Source organism: Phodopus roborovskii, unplaced genomic scaffold, assembly GCF_943737965.1.
Source record: "Phodopus roborovskii unplaced genomic scaffold, PHOROB, whole genome shotgun sequence".
NCBI classification, from domain to species: domain Eukaryota; kingdom Metazoa; phylum Chordata; class Mammalia; order Rodentia; family Cricetidae; genus Phodopus; species Phodopus roborovskii.
This window is the reverse complement of record NW_026126480.1, coordinates 55,342,590-55,362,503: the sequence shown is the minus strand read 5'-3', so window position 1 is coordinate 55,362,503 and position 19,914 is coordinate 55,342,590. Positions and strand designations below refer to the sequence as shown.

The 19,914-nt window shown below is 51.0% G+C and overlaps 1 protein-coding gene across 4 annotated transcripts; it reads right to left on the bottom strand.

Annotated features, from left to right (window-relative positions):
• Positions 1-4,008: 4,008 nt before the first annotated feature.
• On the bottom strand, positions 4,009-19,866 carry Map4k2 (mitogen-activated protein kinase kinase kinase kinase 2). 4 transcript variants are annotated; one of them, XM_051193726.1, is made up of 32 exons: positions 19,668-19,863; positions 19,483-19,540; positions 19,169-19,259; positions 19,016-19,080; positions 18,691-18,746; positions 18,347-18,394; positions 18,224-18,266; positions 17,805-17,877; positions 17,595-17,726; positions 17,458-17,520; positions 17,100-17,181; positions 16,904-17,011; positions 16,429-16,507; positions 16,266-16,324; positions 15,597-15,640; positions 15,477-15,515; positions 15,345-15,378; positions 15,116-15,224; positions 14,948-15,036; positions 14,831-14,872; positions 14,664-14,748; positions 14,489-14,568; positions 14,351-14,411; positions 14,149-14,266; positions 9,626-9,684; positions 9,443-9,546; positions 9,189-9,366; positions 7,535-7,603; positions 6,940-7,026; positions 6,648-6,718; positions 6,499-6,554; positions 4,009-6,373 (listed from the first exon to the last, which is right to left on the bottom strand). In XM_051193726.1, exons 1-32 carry the CDS (start codon positions 19,761-19,763, stop codon positions 6,286-6,288), a joined length of 2,466 nt encoding a protein of 821 aa, XP_051049683.1. In that variant the 5' UTR covers positions 19,764-19,863; the 3' UTR covers positions 4,009-6,285. The 4 variants fall into 4 exon arrangements, 3 of the variants coding, with proteins under 3 accessions (XP_051049683.1, XP_051049684.1, XP_051049685.1); XR_007835048.1 differs by having other exon boundaries at positions 6,301-6,373; positions 6,499-6,571; positions 19,668-19,866; XM_051193727.1 differs by lacking the exon at positions 19,668-19,863 and having other exon boundaries at positions 18,691-18,838.
• Between the last annotated feature and the right edge of the window lie 48 nt (positions 19,867-19,914).

Below are 19,914 nucleotides of genomic sequence, written 5' to 3'. Positions count from 1 at the left end.
GCGGCTGTCCTGGAACTCGCTCCGTAGACCAGGCTGGCCTAGAAATCACAGAGATCAGCCTGCCTCTGCCTCCCGAGTGCTGGAACTAAAGGCGGGCGCCACTGACGCCCGGCAGGCTGATATCTGTAAGAAAATAATATCTGAAGTGATGAAACGAACATCATATAACCTCAGATAAAAGACGACAAGGTAGCCAAAGTAGTGGCCTGCCACCCGAGTATTTGAGAGGTTAAGACAGGAGATCTGCCATGAGTTTGGGACTATCCTGGGATAGAGTATATCTGTGCCAAAAGAAAAAAAAGCCAGGCTTAGTGGCACATGCCTGTAATCCCTACTCTTGCAAAGAAAAATCAGGAGCTCACAGTCACTCTTAGGAGAAAACACACACACACACACACACAGAGTCAATTCAAAAGTATTTTCCAAGTGTGTACTTCCATCAAAATCTCACAAAAAGTGTATGACCATGAAAATGCCTTCCCAGAAACCAGGCGTTGGTGGTGCATGTCAGCCTGGTGTACAAGAGCTAGTTCCTGGACAGACTCCAGAGCTACAGAAAACCCAAAAAAAGAAAGAAAATGCCTTCCCATAAAGTAAACATAAGAGCAATAAAACAATTTTCTTGCCGCAAAAACAGGTTAATACAACAGAATATAACTGGGAATAGGATTCTCATAAAGCGGATTACTTCAACCCAGTAAAGAGAAAGATGTTTAATAGATAATGTAGAAGGGCTGGAGAGATGATTCAGCAGATAATGCCACTGGCTGCTCTTCCAAAGACCTAGGTTCAATTCCTAGGTAGCTAACAACCATCTGTAACTTCAATCCCAGGGAATCCAAAGCCCTCTTCTGGCCCCACAGGGACTGCATGCATGGGGTACACTGACTTACATGCAGACAAAACACCCATATTTGTTAAGACAAAATTTAAAATAATAAAATCTGAAAAATGTAGAGGATAATTTAGAAGATTTGGGGTAATCTAGGAACTGAGAGACTAGAGAAACTCAAATATGCTGGATGGTACAAGTCAACAGACTGTGGCAGGTTAGGGAGGAAATTTCCATGCAACAGAGAAGGAGCAAATGTCTGGGCTGAGAATAAACATTAGTGGTAGAGCTTTTGCCTAGCATGTGCCAATTCCTTGATTCCACCTCTAGAACTGCAAAAATAGAAGAAAAACCAAATGTCTGTTATACCCACAGAAGCCTTCAAGACTAAGTAGAGGCTAGGCTGGAGAGATGGCTCAGCAGTAAAGAACACTGGCTACTCTTCTAGAGGACCTGGCATCCACTCCTGTTCTAGGGATCATGACTCCTTCTTCTGGACACCTCAGGCACTGCTCACAGGTGGTGCACAAACAAACATAGATGCAGCCAAACACTCATACACATCAAAAAATGTAAAAAAAAAAAAAAAAAAGACAGGAACTGAGGCTGTAGTTCACAAGTAGAATGCTGGTCTAATATGGCCAAGAACCTGGGTTTGATTCCCACACACTGAAAGTAATTAATATGGAGCCAGCCATAGCAAGCTGTGTTAGTTTGAATGGGAATACCCCACCCCAGTTTTTCTCCTGTCTGTCTCTCTGCCTTGTACTTGACTAATACAGTTTTCAGCTACTACTACATGCCTGCTCCCCATCATGTTGGTCATAGATTTACCCTCAGAACTGGAAGCCCCCAGTAAGCTCTCTCTTCTATAACGTGCCTTACTCATGGTGTCTCTTCATAGCAATAGAAAATAAGTGGTGGTGGAGGCATAGCATGGCAACCCTTGGGACCCTGATCATGGCCCTGGGAGCGGCAAGGAGAAGGCTGTCCTGGAACTCACTCTGTAGATCATGCTGGACTCAAACTCACAGAGATCTGTCTGCTTCTGATGGGATTAAAAGTGAGTTCCTGCAGCTCTATGAGTTCAAGTTTCTTTTTAGGTAAAGCATATAAATATGAAGAGGGAAGGGATGCTATGGAGAATAAGAGAAAGAATGGATCATTAAAGTTAGGAAAAGGAGTCACTGGGGAGATGGCTCGGTAGTTAAGGACACTTGTGCTCTTGCAGTAGTAGACCCATGTTAGGTTCCCCAGCAACCACATGTGTCTCACATGTGTCATCACTTCAGTTGAGGGGAACCAATGCCCTCTGGCCTCCAAGAGCACCAGGCACACACATAGTACATGTTCATATGTTCATACTTACAGGCAAAGCACTCATTCATAAAGTAAAAGTTAACTTTATTTTTCTGGTTTTTGGAGACAGGGCTTCTCTTTGGCCCTGACTGTTCTAGAACTTGCTTTGTAGAGCAGGCTGGCCTCAAACTCAGAGGTCCACCTACCTCTGCCTCCGAGTGCTGGGACTAAAGGCATGTACTACCACACCCAACTATGAACATTTTAAAAACAGAGAAAGGATTAGGAGGGGAGGGAGGCATGAACTACAATCTCCATCTCTCAGTCCTTACTCAGAATTACTATAATGCCCTGGCAAAAGTAACTTTAAGGGGAAAAAGGGGTTTAGTTGGCTTACAATTACAGGTTACAGTCTATCCTTTAAGGGAAATTGAGGCAGTTATAGTCATAGTCAAAAGCAGAGCAAAAAATGCCTCTTCCACTCTGAGATTCCCTCCCTGTCTAGGGGATAGTGCCACTCACAGTGCACTCTATCTTCCTATTTTAAGACATGCCAACAGGCTTTGATCTAGACAGTCCCAGGCAATTGCAGGTTGTCATCAATTTGGCAAAACTAACCATCCCAATAACCAACTTTTTTCCCCCAAGTGTGTGTGTGTTGTGTGTGAATGCAGGCACATTCATGCCACGGGGCTTGTGTGGAGGTCAGAGGACAATGTTAGGAGTCAGTTCCCTTTCCACATTGACGTTTCTTTCATTTCTGATGCTGCATTGAGGTTTCCATGCTAGTTTGCCCTCAAGCTGATTCTCCTGTCTTCATCTCCCATCTCTCCCACTGAGCCATCTCCCTCAGCTTCAAAATAATCAAGTTAATAAATTGACCATTTTGAACATTTTTCTAATATAAACAGTTTCTGGGGCTGATGATGAAGCTGGGTGACAGTACATGTCTAATGTAAGGCCTTGGGTTTGACTCCCTCCATTGTAGACCAAAAGAAAGCCATAAACATAGTATCTACGGTCCCTGCTGTTAATTCTCCATTCCAGATGAGTCAGTAGCAACCCCTTGTGCAGTCCCTGCTCCTGCTGAGGCCTAGGCTTGAAAGCTGCTTTTTTCATTTCTTCTCCGTACTTTTTGTCCCCACCACATCCCAAACATTCTTGCTATGTAGCTGGCCTTAAACTGGTATCTCCTGCCTAAGTAAACATCCCAAGTTCTGGGATTACAGATGTGCACCACTGTGCTCAGCCTCCTCCCATGACTTTGTGTGTGTAGGAATGCATGGTCAGTTTGTACTTTTGCTAGTTTCTGAGTTTCCTAGTATACTTCCCAGCACACACTTGCCATATTATGGGACTTAATATTTTGGCTTCAGACTTGTTGGCATTACTACATTAAGGACTTAGAGCATTTCCTGACTGCTCAAAGACCTGCTTTAGCTGATGGTCATCCCTGGGGGTAAATCAAGCTCAGTGAATATGGCACCTGCCCTGTGCTCCACATCACTTTCCCTTTCATTCCAGAGGCTCTGCACATTCAAGGATGGGCTGTATCAGTATTTTCCCATGTTCCCTTCTGGCACAGGCCTGCTTGTAGAACATGCTACTTTGCCCATGTTCTTCCTTTTTCAGGAAGGTCTTGGTGTGTAGCACTGGCTGGCAGTCCTGCCTCAGACTCTGAAGTGTTGGGTGACAGGTGTGAGTCACCATAACTAGTGATATATCTATCCACAGAATGATAAAGAGGCTCCATCCCATGGGTAGCACCCACAGAAGGTACTTTTATGGTACCTCACAACGGCAAACACAGCCACTCCAACCTAGCAATGCCACTTCAGGAATTGATCCCCTAGAAACACTTGAGTACACAGAGTGGCTCTGACACAGGAGTTATTTATTGCAGTGTGGTTTGTGATATTAAAATAGAAATACATTCCATCAATAAGAATCTTTCAGTTAACATTAGTCACCTGAAATGTGTGCAACCCAGCACAAGCCATACAAAAAAAGGCCAGGTTGATAATGGAAAGATCTCCAGTATGTATTTTCAGAGAGTCAGCAGGATATATGAACTGTTGCCGTGTGAATAAAAATATACCAAGTTGTTTAAATATCATAAATACTTCTAGAAGGGAATGGAGGACAAATGAGAGAAATTTTTATTTATTTTTGAGGCAGGATCTTGACTACATATAATCTTGGCTGACCTGGAATTCACTGTGTAGACCAGGCTAGACTACAATTCACAGACAGTCCTCCTGCCTCTGCCCCCTGAGTACTGGGACCACAGGCTTTCACCACAGGCTAGCTTCATCAAATTCTCTTTTGAAGATTTGAAAAATCTGTCTATAAACAAATATATAAATAAAATTACACCTTTCAGTGCATATTCCTGGCTTCCCTGTCTTTGGCTTATGGCACCAAATACTATCAGTGGGCCCGGCTTTTCACTTTGGCATATCACATCCCTAAACCTCCTCTTCAGGTGACACTGGGCTGGGCTCCCTGCCACAAGGTGGCACTGTGTACAGCCCAGGATTCTGAAGTCTGAAGGGCCAGTTCTCCCAGGGCACCTTGCTTAAGTGTTATGGGTGGGGTGGAATACACCCCTCTCACTCTCACCACCATTATGCTCCCAAGAAGCCCGTGGGATAGGAAGCTAGGATTTTATTGTGTAGCCCTATTGCCCTTGACCCTTCATATGACTTGGGGTCTCGCTGACGACATACACTCCACTCCTTTTCCTGGTCTGGCTCTCTATTCAGCCAAGCAACCCTCTTCTTGGTCACTAGAAACCAAGCAGTCAGGACTCTGAAGAGAATATTCAAAGGAAGGGACAGTGACAACCCCAAGGGCCACAAATCCCATTCACATGAGCTGTCGCCTATCCACCCTCACCCACCCGTTGTTTCACTGAGCTGGCAAGCACTTGCAGCCAGCACACCAGGCCTAAGACCTTCTGCCAACATTTGCTCTAAATGTCAGGAGGCTGACAATGAGCTGGAACGGAGCACTGAGCTCTGGACCTTCGCACCACAACCCCCTTAAGCCATCCCAGACATGGCTCTCTGTGCCCCACTCGTCCTTCAGCGGCCTTGGTCACTGGCAAGCCAGACAGTATCTAGGGCCACAGGGGAGGGGGTACCTGGACCTAGGGGCTCTCAGCCATTTGCAAGAGGACTCGGGGAAGACAATACAGAGTACAAGCTGAGCCACGAGGGAGATGAGCCCCAGCATGTTTCTTGGGTGTTGAGCTTTATCTCGGTATTGACCCCAGGCCTAGCATGGAGTGACTGAACACCAAAGAGATCCACATCCATCTTCCCAGGCTAAGCTGAGACTTCACTGCTCTTACAGGCCTGTCATGGGACACTGCAGTAGACAGGGCCAGGGCCAGGGCCCAGATCCCAGAAATGGTCACGGACATGGTAGCTAGCTCCTTGGCTAGCTTCCAGCATCCTCCCACAGACCATAAGCAAGATCCTACCTGGGGCAAGACAGCCCTGGACAGTTCCCTTTGCTCACAACTCCCCTGCATGAGTCCACAAGATGCCAGACTACAGCAGATGTCTCAATCTACAAAAGTAAGTGAGGGCTGCTCTGAGCGGGCACCAGCAGGATAAAAGCCCAAGATGGCTGTTGGATCACTGGCTTCTGCCACCTGAGTCTCCACTCCGCCAAGCACCAGTGGACTGCCCTTCCTGGTGCATGCTGAGACCAACCAAATACTTCCAGAAAAGTGTTCTGCAGGAAACAGTGAGAAGAGAGAGACAAACAGGGCAGAAGGTGGGGCCCAACTCCTCCACCTCAGAGGGACTAATGGGATAAAACCAACCAGCTTTAATACCAATATAATTCTCTTATTAAATACACGTTGCCCAGGATAGGACCTGGGGCAGGCTCTTGGCAGAAAGACTAGAAAGGAAAAATGAGAAAATGGAATGGATCACCCAGGCAGCCCCATCCTCCTGTGCTGGGGACAAACTGCAGGGAGGGAAGGTGGTCACAGCTTCCTCTGGTCCAGTTATTGCTGAGGGGGTGGGCTACCTCCCCTCCCTGCCCCCACACACTTCTCAGAATTAGGTCTGCCTTCTGGGGCCCCAACAAGAGGCTGGAGGCGACAACTGAGGCCTGGGCGCTATTAAGGAGATAGCTCAGTAGCTGCTCTGGTGACCTGTGAGGATGTAGAGATTGCTGTGTGCCCCCGGGTTGTCAGTGGGGATGCTCTCCAGAATGATGTCCCTGGTGGGGGGGGAGAGGCACAAGGTGAGCAGGGAAGGAAAGCCGCCACGCGAGGCCATCCCCATCTCTAGCCTGGCGGTGGCGTCTGCAGTGGAAAGTGCATTTCAGGTGCCACCTTTATCTACCTGTGGGCTCCCAGCACTCGGAAGATCCTGGTCTCATCTGTGATCTCCTGAGTCACCTGGAAGACAAGGGACTCTGAGACCATCCCACAGGTCCTTTCTAAACAGGGCCCTCAGAGTTGGAGGCAGTCAGGTCCCTGAGCCCCACTCACCTCGTTGGTGTCAAGGCTTCGGCCCTGCATGCCATGGCTCCAGAAAGCCAGCACACTGTCCTGTAGGCACACTGGAAGAATGGGCTCTGTTGGCCCTACACTTCTCCCACACTCCATGAGTCCCCTGGCCCTTGCCAACCCTCAGGGGTCCTCACTGATCCTGTGTGAGTGACCAGATGGCTCCCCAATGGGAGTAGGGAATCTACCATGGTCCCTTTCCTAACCCTAGCCCTGAGCCAATCACAGACTTCTGGACTGTGGCAGCCACCATGCCTGCATTGGGCTTACTCACCCACAGTCTCAATGGGGAAGTCAAAGGTGAGCTGAGGAGCCAGTGCAGCCGTGGGCTCTCCCTGCAGGTTGACAATCCTCACACAGCCTACACAGGGAGAGAGAGACCTGGCTCCCCTCTTGGATAGCAGACCCACAAAGCCTTCTTCACCACTGAAAGGACCTCAAAATCCACAAGACACCCAAGATCAAGTTCTCAGCACAAAGATGAAGGGCAAGGAGTAAGAGACAAAGAGACACAAGATGAGGGACAGGGGAACAAGGGAGAGGGGGAAGACATATTTGCCGCAGAGGGACAAAAGATTGGCACATGGGCCAATGGCAGTTTATAAAGGGAAAGGGGAAACGTGTGTCAGGATGAGCTGGTGAATTTTGATTGGGCATGTTAATTAGAGTAGCCAATAGGAGGGGTTGATTGCTGGATTTCAATACTTTGATAGCTAGACCTTAGGAACAGACCTTGCTTTAGGAATGTTATCTGATGGTTTAGCGAGGTAGAGGGAATGAGGGAAAGGGGGAACACAAAAACTGTTGGTGCCTTGTTTGCCATGCTCGGGCCTAATAGAGTCCTCTGACCCTCATCCTAGAGCACTCACGTTCAAAGCTGACCAGGACTGTGTCCCTGTCCACCTGGATCACCTGCTGAGCAGAGCCTGGTATCCCCTCTGTGGGCAGAGAAGGAAGACAAGGCCTGTTTGGGTGAGCCACCAGCCACTCTAGTATCCCAAGGACTGAGGGGACACGCTACAGCCAGTCTTAAACCAACAGTGTATTTCACTTCCCAGTAGCCTATAGGATCATCCTCAGAACAAGAGACTTGCCCTTAGGCTTATGTCCAGGTGGAGCCTACAGAAGGCTCCAGGGTCAGACAAACTAGGTTGTGAGACTCAGTAGGTGTGTGATCTGGCACAAGTCACTTCCTGTTGTTTCCTCTTTTGTCATTCAGACATAACAAAGTCTACTGTGCAGGGTTGTTGTAAAAATTAAGACTGAGGGGCTGGAGAGATGGCTCAGTGGTTAAGGCATCCAGAGGACACAGGTTTGATTCCCAGCACCTACACAGTGGCTAACAATCCTCTGCAACTGCATGCACGTGATATATACATACACAGAGGCAAAGTATTCATACTCATAAAGTAAAATAAATCATATATATATACATGTATATATATATATATATATATCAGAAGAAAGGGGCTGAAGAGATGACTCAGAGGTTAAAAGCATTGACTGCTTCCAGAGGTTCAATTCCCAGCACATGGTGGCTCACAACATCTCTAGTGGGATCTGGTGCCTTCTTCTGGCATGTAGATAATACTTTCTACATAATAAATAAATCGTGTTTTTAAAAAGCAGCAGAAAAATTATAAATAAAATCCCCTGAGGGCCTGCTAGTACCAGGAGTCTTTCCTTCTCTACCCACTGACCCAGCTGTCCCCATGGCTTAGAGGTCACTCTTTCTTGCTCAGAGTAGAAGCCTTCAGCCCCTACCTGGCTAGAGCCCCTCTTCGTGCCACTGCTTGCTCAGGATTAGGCACAGGCAGCCAGCTTTGCCTTGGCTACCAAGCCTTTTAATCTGAGATCATTTGGTTTAGTTTGCTCTGTCTTTTTATTTGTTTAGTTTTTCAAGACAGGGTTTCTCTGTGTAGCCCTAGCTGTCCTGGAACGAGCTCTGTAACCAGGCCGGCCTCAAACTCATAGAGATCCACTTGCCTCTGCCTCCCAAGTGCTGGGACTAAAGGCGTGTGCCACCACTGCTCAACTTTTTATTTGGTTTTTGAGACAGGTCTATTATGTAGCCCTGGCTGTTCTGGAACTCATTATGTAGACTAGGCTGACCTCGAACTCATAGATCCACCTGCCTCTGTCTCCTGAGTGCTAGCATTAAAGTTATATGCTGCCGTGCCCAAACCTGTGTTGCTTGTGAGACTGAACCACACTATGTAGGTCAGACTGCCCTGGAACTCTATATAGCTGAGGCTAGCCTTGAACTCAGAATCTTCCTGACCCAGCTTGCCAAGTGCTTATACTACCACGCCTTTTTTTTCTTATTTCTTAAAGCTTAGGATTGTTATGCTGCCAAGGCTGGCATCTAACTCATGGGTTTATACAATCCCCCTGCTTCAGCCTCAGAAGAGACCACAGGCCTGTGCCATTGTACCCAGATTAGTCTAATGAAATCTTCCATGGAAGCCCAGATCAGAAAACCTGAAGTGTCCCCTCCCTGCAACACCCAGCTCTGCTGCTTACCAGGCGGAATGAGGACGTCTGGAGTCAGGCCAGCCTCCAGGGGCAAGACATGGAACAGAACTCGGCAGCCAGGTCCCTCGGGCCCCTCGGCGCCCACACACACCTGTGGCAGCTCCTTCCCATCTAGCACCAGCGGCTCCAGCATCCCTCCCGGGCTGGGCAAGGGGCTGGAAAAGTTCTGGGGGACAGCAGAGAAGCTAGGCTTTGTTTTTTCCATTGGCATCCTGCAACCCACGGGCTCTCTGGAATCCTACCTTCAGCAGCAGGAATTTCTGCAGTGGCTCATACCACTGCAGCAGAAGCAGGCTGGCAGGCAGGGCGGCCAACAGGAAAGTGCTGCCTGTGTAGGGGTTACGGACTGTGGGAGAAGGAGGTGGTGGGCAAGGGCTCAGACTCACAGTGCCTCCCTCTCCCAGCCCCATGCAGCCAGCTCTTACCCACACGACACTGCAGGCAGCCTTTGGTATCAGGAATCTTGGTGGACAGGGCGAAGCGCCTGTGGAGGTGAAAATCAGCATACATTCTGGGAGTCATCCACAGGCAAGGCCCCCACTGAGCCCTGTGAGGTGGTCACTGTCATCTTCCTGCTTTACAGATGAGACACTAGGCTCAGTGAGGCACAGCAATGTGCCTTTCAGAGCTGCAAGGGACTGAGGCTCTGTGAGCATCTTGGGCTCCCTGACCTGGGGCACTCTAGGAGGGGTTTGTTCTTTTGTTATGGATTTCTTTTTTTAAGACTACTTTAATTTTGGGTGTGAGAGTGTTTGCTTGCACATATCTATGTATGGATACTACATTTGCATCTGGTGCCTGCAAAGGTGAGAAGGCATCAGGTTTCCTGAAACTGAGGCTATAGGTTATTGTGAGCTACCATGTAAATGATGGGAACCTGAACCCAGGTCCTCTGGAAGAGCAGTCAGTGCTCTTAACCACTGAGCCACCTCTCCAGTGCCAGGTCATTTGTAAGTTGCCAGTGGCAGGGTTCATGTAACCCAGACTGGTCTCAAACTCCTGATCATCTTGCTGCAGCCTTCCCGGTGCTGATATTAGAAGCCTGAGCCACCAGATTTGATGCCACCCTGCCTCACCGCCTGCCCCACCCCCCATTTTTTTGTCTTTCTTCTTCTTCTTTTTTTTTTTTTTTTAACTTTTCTTGGGCTAGCTAGATGGCTCATTAGGTACAAGCATCAGCCATCAAGACTTAAAACCTGAACACAACTCCTGGGACTGGGGTCCATGTGGTAGGCTGTAAGTTGTCTTCTGACCTCCCACTTGTATACTCTGGCACATGATCCATCACCCCTCTCCCCAAAGAATAATAAATGAAACTGGCCATGGTGGTGCGCACCCTTGGAATCCCAGCACTTGGGAGGCAGAGACAGGAGGGTCGCTCTGACTTCAGGACTAGCCTAGTCTGTAGAGGTCAGAAGGCAATTTGCAGGAACCAGTTTTCCCTTTTACTATGTGCATCCTTAAGATTGAGCTCAGGTCATCAGGCTTGGCAGCGGCCATCTTTACCTGGTAAGTCATCTCACCAGCCCTCATTTAGTTTTTGACACAGTATTATTCTGTAGCCCAGGTTAGTTTGGGCTTTGTGGCAATCCTCCTACCTCGCCTTAGTCCCACAAAGTGCTAGGATTACAGGTGAAAGGTCCTGTGTGGGTTTTTTTTTTTTTTTTTTTTTTTTTTTTTTTTTTGTTTTGTTGGTTCTGTTTTGTTTCGGTTTTAGTTTTTTAAAATAGTGTTTCTATGTGAAACAGCCCTGGCTGTCCTGGAACTCGCTCCGTAGACCAGGTTGGTCTTGAACTCAAAAGAGATCCACCTGCCTCTACCTCCTGAGTGCTGGGATTAAAGGTGTGAGCCACCACCACCCAGCTCCATGTGATTTTAAACAAGTCACTTTGCCCTCTGTGTCTGTTTCCTCACTGCCAGGGGAAGCAGCTAGTGTGGAGACCAGAAGCTGAGGCAGGTACCAGCCTGAGTATACTCAACCCATTTCAAAGACTGACAAAACAGACCCTGGGGAATGTAGACTTCAAACAGCAAATGGCCTGCCTTCTGCGCCTAGCTGGGCCAGTGGGTGGCTGTCTTATGAGGAGTCCCCCAGGCCCTCAGGGGACTGACCATTTGAGACTGTTTCTTCATCTGAGGAACTAAGCTGTTAACAGGGCAATCTCCTACCGGTGACTCAGGTCCTGTCTGTGTGCCTGCCAGGACAAGCCCCTGGGAGGAAGCAATGTCTGCCTCACTCCACTGCCCTCTGCCCTCTCTCTTCCTTCCACTCTATACCCAGCTACCATCTGGATAGGTCAGGGGCATATACTTTTACATCCCGTGTTTCCTCTAAAAAAAATTCCATTTCTTCCCTTCTTTATGTTCAAAGTAGACACAGGTTCAAAGCTGCCCAGCTTACCGGGACTATGGCAAGCCCTCTGCCTAATGTTGTGGGTCAGAATGGAGGGTCAGGAAGCCCAGAAGCCACAGGGCATCACATACAGGCTTGGTGTGAGCAATCGTTAGGACTCTCCTTTAGGTCTCCCTACTACTGCTATCCCTGGCCTGGCCTGGTCATAACAACACTGAAGCCCCTGCCTAGCCCACTCTTCTTGGCGCTCCAGCTCTCCCAGATGGACTAGGGAGATCCCACTCACAGAGAATGTGCATGCATCATTTGAAATGCAAGTTTTAAGACAGGTCTCACACTGTAGCATCAAACTTCAGTAATCTTCCTGCCTCAACTTCTCGAATGCTGGGATGACAGGCATATAATTTACTTAACGTGGCAAATCTGAATTCAGCCCAGACTCCTACATCACTCACAACTGATGACAGCTCCATCCTTCCCTCAGCCTTGACTTCCCTTTCCCTTTCAACCACCACCTATCACCAGGAAATCCTGCTGGTTCCACTTACAAAACAGAAGCAGACCAATTTTTATTTTCTTTACTCCTACTGCAGCCCACACCTCCACTGCTAGCCACCTGACCACTGCAACAGGCTTCACAGGCCCCCAACATCCTCCCTCATCAGTGGCTTAGTCCTCACCCAGCAGCTAGAGAGCCCATGAAGAGCTCAGTGCCAGTCATGCCTTACCAGTGGCCTCCTCCAACCTGCTGTGAGTCAAAAGCCCAAGGCCTCCCTGTGGACAGACCATCTATGATCTATTCCTCAAGAAGCCATGCTCACTTCTGCACTAGGACCTTTGAATTAGGCATCTCTTCTTGGATAACTTTCCCTACATACCCACAGCTCTCTAACCTCCCACAACCCCCACCCTCCGGAGACAGGGTTTCTCTGTGTAGTCCTGGCTGTCCTGGAACTCACTCTGTAGACCAGGCTGACCTCAAACTCAAGAGATCTGCCTGCTGGGATTAAAGGCATGCACCACCAAGACTGCCTTTTCTAGATTCTTTTTAAAAAGTAAATTTATTGGCCAGCAGTACTGACACACACCTTTGATCCCAGCACTCAGGAGGCAGAGGCAGGCAGATATCTAGTTCAAGGCCAGCCTGGTCTGTAGAGCAAGTTTCAAGACAACCCGGGCTACATAGAGAAGCCCTGTCTCTAAAAAAACAAAAAATAAATGTATTTTTTCTTATTATGTGCGCGCGTGCGCTGTGTGTGTGTGTGTGTGTGTGTGTGTGTGTATGTGTGTGTGCTTGTGTGTACACACCATGGTGTGCATGTGGAGGTCAGAGAACAGGCTTCCGGAACAGCACTTTAAATCCTCTTCTTCATCCTGCTCTTCCCCATGGTGTGAGCTCTGAACCATCACTGCCAAAGAGCCTCATTTTTCTTGGTCTACTGTCTTACCTCCTCACCACAGAAAATGGCATTAAGAGAAGGGGCAAAGGCCCTTCAGTCCACAGATATGCCTGAGCCCTGCACAATGCCAACAACATATGAAGAAGGCACTGCCTACATAATTACTGGTGAAATGGCTGCACCTAGTAATGCTGGTTCACTTTTCTGTAATGGGCTCCTCTGTAGCCAGTTTCCAGACCCAACCATTCTGCTTCCCAAATACCATTCCTACTGTAGCCCTCTATATGGCCAGTATATTGTTTTCAGAGAGAGGAACTCACATAGCCCAGGCTGGCCTCAAACTCAATAGGCAGGCAAAGATAGCCATGAATTCCTGATTCTCCTGCCTTTACCTCTCATGTATGAGATTAAAGGCATGCACAACCGTGCCCAGCTATGTTTTACTTTGTTTTTGAGACAAAGTCTCCCTATGCAGCCCAGCCTGGCCTCAAACTTGCAATGGTCTGGCCTCCATCTTCTGATTGTTGGGATGTCAGGCATGAGCCACCCCAGCAGCCTGGCTCTTAGACAGTGAGCTGAACCACCTCCCGTGGGAAGCATACTGACCAGAACACAATAAGATCCTTTGAAATGCTGACAGTGCTGGTGTCCACTGGACAAAGTCCAAGTCCTAGGCTTGGCAACAGAGGAAGGGTTTGGCCACCTGTGCAGCCCTGAGCCCTCAAGCCAAATACCACCATGGGGGGTTCCCCAGGCCTTGCTTTGTGGTCCCTCCTGCACACACTCCCCCCTCCCCTCAGACACTGGAATGTAGCCTCTAATTCTGAGCTGTCTTGGCCTCCTGGCTTCCAGAACATTCTCTCTAACCCTACCTTTGTCCCTGCCCTGAACCAAGCAGTCTGCCATAAATGCCCATGTCCTTTGTTTCTCCAGACTCATGTACCAGGCCCAGCACAGGGCCCACTAAACTGCTGGAACAGTCCTACCATCTACAAAGCATTTTCACAGCCACAATCCCTCTGTGCATTCCAACAAGCCAGGTGGACAGGAGGTGAGGCCACCAATTGTACTAACCAGGAGGAAACAGCTTCAGAGACGGAAAGTGCCTAAGTGATTAGCTAAGATCCTGGCAGTCTCAAGGGTGAGCAGAGTACCATACTACTCTGGGCCTCCTCCAGACTTCACACTTGCTGACCTGGGGATGATGCGCTGAGTGATACGGTTGGTAGGGATGGAGAGGGGCGCCTGGTGCTGCAGTCTCCGCTGCTCAAACAGGCCTGGAAGGTCATGTGCCCAGATGTGCGTGGATTTCCCTGAAGCAGGAGGAGAAGATCACAGAGCTCAGAGAAAGTTTGGAGAAGAGTGCTCTGGCTGCCTCTGCACTGTCCTCCTCCTACCTGAGAGTGATAGCAACACATTGTTCACACAGTAGAGCCAGGAGCAGCGCTGGGAGATGAGCTGGGACCAAAGACAGTAGACAGGAGATTAGCACCCAGCATCCTGGTGCCTCTGCCCCCAACGCCAAAAGGCCTCACCTTCTCCAGTGTATCCTCATGCAGCTCATGCAGGTTGAGGGTGTAAATGCCTTCCTCAGCCCCTACAACCAGGAACTGGTCTGCAGGTACAGGTATGGGGTCAGAAGCTGCCACAAACCCTGGCCCAAACCTAAGGGCGTCCTAGGTTAATGCTTCTGCTCTACCCCTGGCCCACCTCGAGTCACAGGGTGAACCCAAGTGACAGCAGCATGGATCTGTAGGGGGCAGCCATTGAAGACCTTGGAGAAGCAGGCACCCATCTGGGAAAGAAGCAAGTAGCTGATGAGGGGTCAGTGGGAATACCAGGACAGCAGGGCCTAGGGATGCCCAGTAAACACTTACGTGCACTTTGGGGGTGGGAGGAAGGCCATGACAGGATGATCTCTGTGTAATAGGGAAGGAGTCAGGGCCAAGGTGACACTCTAGAACCTACCTCCCACGCCTCTGGTGTCCTCTCACCTCAGGATCCTCCCTTTGTTTCAGGGTGGCCCAGGCAGTAGGCAGCAATGGTGGGCAGCCAGGGCCAGGTGAAGGTGCAGATGGGGTTCCTGCACACACAGACCATAGTGACTCCAAGCCCCAGCCCTACCCCAGAATTTCTCCCGGCCTGCCAAGCCTGGGCCTCACCTGGGGAACAGGATTGGGCATTGTCATCAGATGTTGGCTCAGTATGGGGCAGCCCCAAAAATGGGGCCCGTTTGATGGTTCCCATGGCATCATCTTGGGAGTCCAGCTCCTGGCAAGAGGGTCAGAAACAGTCTGGTCATCAGCAGGTGCCCTGTGATTGCACTCTCTGCCCCAAAGGCACCCTGTGCACACGGCTTGCTTCCCAGTTCTACCCTCTTCCAATCCACACCTGGAGTTCCAAGGCTGGCCGAATAGTCAGGCTCCTACAGGGACACAGCAGATGGCATGATGAGGTGTGAGATGAGGTGAGACTGACCCCCAGGCCTGGAGGCCTTTTGCATCCCAGATATAGGCCCCTCACCTTTCCTCCAGGGCCTCCTGGACTGACTGTAACAAGCTCCTGGGCCAGAGAAAGGGGCCAATGGTCAGCCCCATGTAAGGCCCAACCTGCCCCTCAGCTTCCCCAGTCTCAATCACTCACCCACTCAGTTCCTCTTTTCCCAGCATCGTCCATTCCTCCTCCCACTGGAGGAGACCAAGGCAAAGACATCAGGAGACAGGTGAAGAAAAAGACATGGGTATCAAAAGATGGAAGGGGATAGCCAGGAATGATCTGGTATTCAAGGCCTGCCTAGACTACAGACTACAGGGAGAGTTCATGGCCAGCTAGATTAAGTTAGATAGAGAGCCTGTCTCAACATTAACAAAGAGAGAGAAAGATAGCAGGAGAGACTAGACTAGACAGACAGATGGAGACTATTCTGGCAACAGACAAAAGTCTTACAAAAGACAAAATGACAAAGGTAAGAGCCAAGGCATAGAGGGGGAGACAGTAGGACAGCAGGGCAGAGGGGGACATTATGATCGGAGAGTGAAAGCAGATGGTGTGGCACAACCCTGTGACAGGCAGAGTGGGGATTATGCTTAAGTGGAGGCCCTCAGTCCTGTGAAACCCAGGTTTTAGAAGGGGGTGGCCAGCCTTCCAGTTTCCAGTGCTGTTTAGAGAAAATGGCCTGGAAGGAACCCCCAGCCCAGGACTCCAGATGACACAGCAACCCCTGCTTCAGACTGGCCTTGATTTGGGGCATCCCACCTGCATCTGCACACCCGTCCACAGACACTCCCCCCCAACAGCCAGTGAATGCCTCACCGGTTCATTGAGAGGATCCGTCTCCTTCCGGCGAGGGGCGCCAAATTTTACTTGGTGAACTAGGGGTCCACAGTATTGGATTAGGAGAGGTCAAAGTTTCATGACAGCCCCCCCAAAGTAACACCAGATCCATGGCTGCATTTAGCCCTGTTAGAAGACTTACACTGGATCTCGGAGGGGGTCCTCTCAGCTGGACCATGATGGCCCCGGGAATGGATGGTATCTGGAAACATATCCTGGGTCTAAGAAAAAACACACAGCAAACTTGCACGCAGTACTCACCCCTGGCCAGGAATTCTTCCAGGTCTTGACATCCGGCGTTCTGTTTTCATGACAACCCTCTAAGGTTACTATGATAAAACAGCCCTCGTTTCACAGATGGGAAAATTGGCACAGAAAAGTCAAGAAACTTGCCAAAGGCCACACAGAAAGGAAGACAGCTTAGTCATAGTCATGGCTGGCTTGGACCTGAGGGTGTGCAGGGAGGCAAGACCCACTCAAAAGATTCATGGCACGTGGGCTGGACTAGAGAGAAGTTCTGTACTGGAATTCTACCAGTCAAAGAGATTCTGCTTTACATCACCTGCAGGCCCCTTTCAGCCAGGTGGGGCTGACCCAGGTCCCAGCCCTTGCCTTACCTCCAGTTCACAGTCATCAGGGGAGAGGGTTCCCAAGTGGGGGTCGCTGGCCTTGTCCAGGAGCTGGGTAAGGAGGGCCCGAGGGAGCTGCTGGGTTGTGAATGGGTGCTGGAGGAGCAAGGGTTGATCAAGTTGGCCCCTACCTTCCAGCTCTTCTTTTTGAGCCTCACTCTCCCCAGGCCATCCCATCTCCCACCTGCAGAAGCTTCTCAGCTGTGGGCCTCTTCTTGGGGTTCTTGGTTAGGGCCAGCTTGAGGAAGTGGTGAAAATTCTGGGTCCTGGTGGGCACAAAAGCCCCGCCCACCCAGACCCAGGTTAAGCTCTGCAATAGAAGCATCCTGTCAATTGCCCCAGCCAGCCGCTAAGGAAGGGACAACTGGGACAGTGATGCAGTTGCCCCATAGCAATTCCTCCATCACAAGCCACCAGCCCTTCCCTCCCGTCCATATTAAGTCCTGGGCCTAGAGTAGGAGCTGAGCTTCACCCTTGGCAAGAGCTTCCACCCCATGGGCCTTGGCTGGAAAAGGGTATCTCAGTTGTGGGTGAGCCCTCACCAACGCGTCTTGTCTCTCAGCTTGGGTGGTTGGAAGCTGCTTTTCGACATGAGCATCAAGGCCCTGGGAAGGATGTGAGGTCATGGGTCAAGGGTCAGCAGGGTAAGGGTCAGGCAAGGGGCATGTGCTAGGCTGACCTCATGGGGTGCAGGTGGAACAGTGGCGGCTGTAGCTCGCCCAGCTCAATGGCAGTGATGCCCAGGGCCCAGACGTCACATAACTCATTGTAGCCACCTTTGCGTTCCACAGCAGCAACCTCTGGCGCCATCCTAAAGTGAGGGTCACAGATGGGATGGTCAGGTGCCCTACTTGTGGCCCCTGCCCCTACTGCCAGAGCACTATCTTACCAGTACGGAGTGCCGATGAAAGATCGCCTCTTGGCCACAGATGCTGTCAGCTCACCTGATACCCCAAAGTCCGCTGCAGGGAGAAGAGACCTTGCCAGCCCCAGGGCCTCACTTACTTCCCATCCCATGGCCAGGCTATACTAGGGCAGAGCTTGGGTCCAGCCACAATGGCCCCAAGCAAGGCCAGGCCTCTCTTCTGAGAGGGGTCACAAAGCTCCCATCCCTGAAAACCTGATCTCATGTCAGGCCCCTCCCAACCTAACCTCAGCCAACTTTTGGCAGGCAGGTGACATTGCTACACCTCCCAAGCGGGGAAACTGAGGCTGGAGCACTGAAGTGACTAGGATCCACAGCACTCAATTCTACGGCCTCTGAGTCCCTGCTAAACCCTTACCCACATGGCATCCCCCAGTACTGACCCAGCTTGACATCACCCTGCAGAGTGAGCAGAAGGTTGGCACCCTGCGGGAGACACAGAAAGGAGCCTGTCAGGTGACTGGTAGCTTCCTCCTCACTTGAACCATGCCCTGACTGTCCCCTACCTTGATGTCTCGGTGAATTTTCCCCTGAGAATGCAGATGGTGGAGGCCCTGGGGACAAAGAGGGATCTTTGAGGACAGCTACTTAGCACTAATCATTTTTCCTGAGCCCCTCCTCAGGACTGGGGCCCCCCACCCAAGCCGCTTCCTCCTCCCCTCTCCCCAAACAGGAAGTGACTGAGCCAAGAGGGAAACAGGCTGTTTCCGGCAACAGAACTAAGGCCCCCTCCCCCTTAGAACCCACAGCCCCTGGGACAGCCCATCCCAAGGTCCCACTCCCCCACTGGCCAGCTGGGTTAGGTCCACACTCCTGAGGATTCCAAAGTGGCTGCCTATGAGCCCAGTACCTTCAGTGCCTCCCGGCAAACATAGGCTATCTGCCGTTCTTCCAGGGGCCCAGTGGCTGAAATGGACAGCATGAGGGCTGCAGAGAGAGCCTGAGGGATATGCTGACCCTCCCTAGCCACCCTGCATAGTAGGAAGCAGAAGGCACCACTACAGGAAAAGTGATGTTAGCCATGTCAGGCTGGGATATTGAGCCCAGAGAAGGACAGCATTTCTCTCAAGGTCACACAGCCAGTCAGAAGCAGAGAGGAGCCCAAGTTCAGCCTGGAGGATGCTCTCCTATATTGGGATAGGGGAAGGCCATGTCCCATGGAGCCTGGTTCTCACCGTGGTAAATCTCCTGCAGCGACCCCCCTCCACAGAACTCCATACAGATCCATAAGCGGTCATTCCTGGGGGAATGTGGGGGGGCGGGAGTTGGAATTGGCACACAGAAGAGCACACGAGGGCGGTCTGGAGTAAGAGGGTAAACAACCTCACCTGAGATAGCTGCCAATGTAGGCCACGACATTGGGATGGCGGCATTCACGAAGGATGGTGATTTCCTGCTGAAGAGAGCTGATGTCGTCCCCTGGGGAGCACAAGGCATTATGGGGGGGGCACACAGGGATAACCCAGACTCTGCCCCTAACTGGGCATCGAGTGTTTCTCTCCTGGCTAGGCAGGTGCCAGTTCTTAGTCTAACCCAGGGTCGGTCTCTCTGGGGGTCCCGGAAACGTCAACTCTTCGCCCCCGCCAGCTCACGCGTCCCCATCTGCCTCCCTGGAGCGCAGAGGCCCCACCCGGGCCCACACCTGGGTCTAGTTTGACGATCTTCACCGCGGCCAGTTCGGACGTGACGGTGTCACGGGCCTGAGGGGCGCAGAGCAAGAAGCGGGATGAGGAGGGGGCGGGGCCGGGGCCGGGGCTCCCGCGGCGGGACGTGCAGATACACCTTCCTCCTGCGCTCCCGCCCGTCCCGCCGCCCCGCACAGCGCACCTTGTAAACGTCGCCATAGGTCCCGGCCCCCACACGCTGCAGCAGCTCGAAGCGATCCCGCGGATCCTGCAGCGACACATCCCGCAACAGCGCCATGGCCCGGCGCCGGACCGGCCGGCCGGCTCAAGCTGCGGAGCCGGCGCGGAGCGGCGCGGGGCGGGGCGGAGAGAGGCGGGAGGGCAGGCAGGGGCAGCGGCGAGGCTCGGAGGCCGTAGGGGCGGGGCCAAGCTCGGGCGGGGCCAGGTCG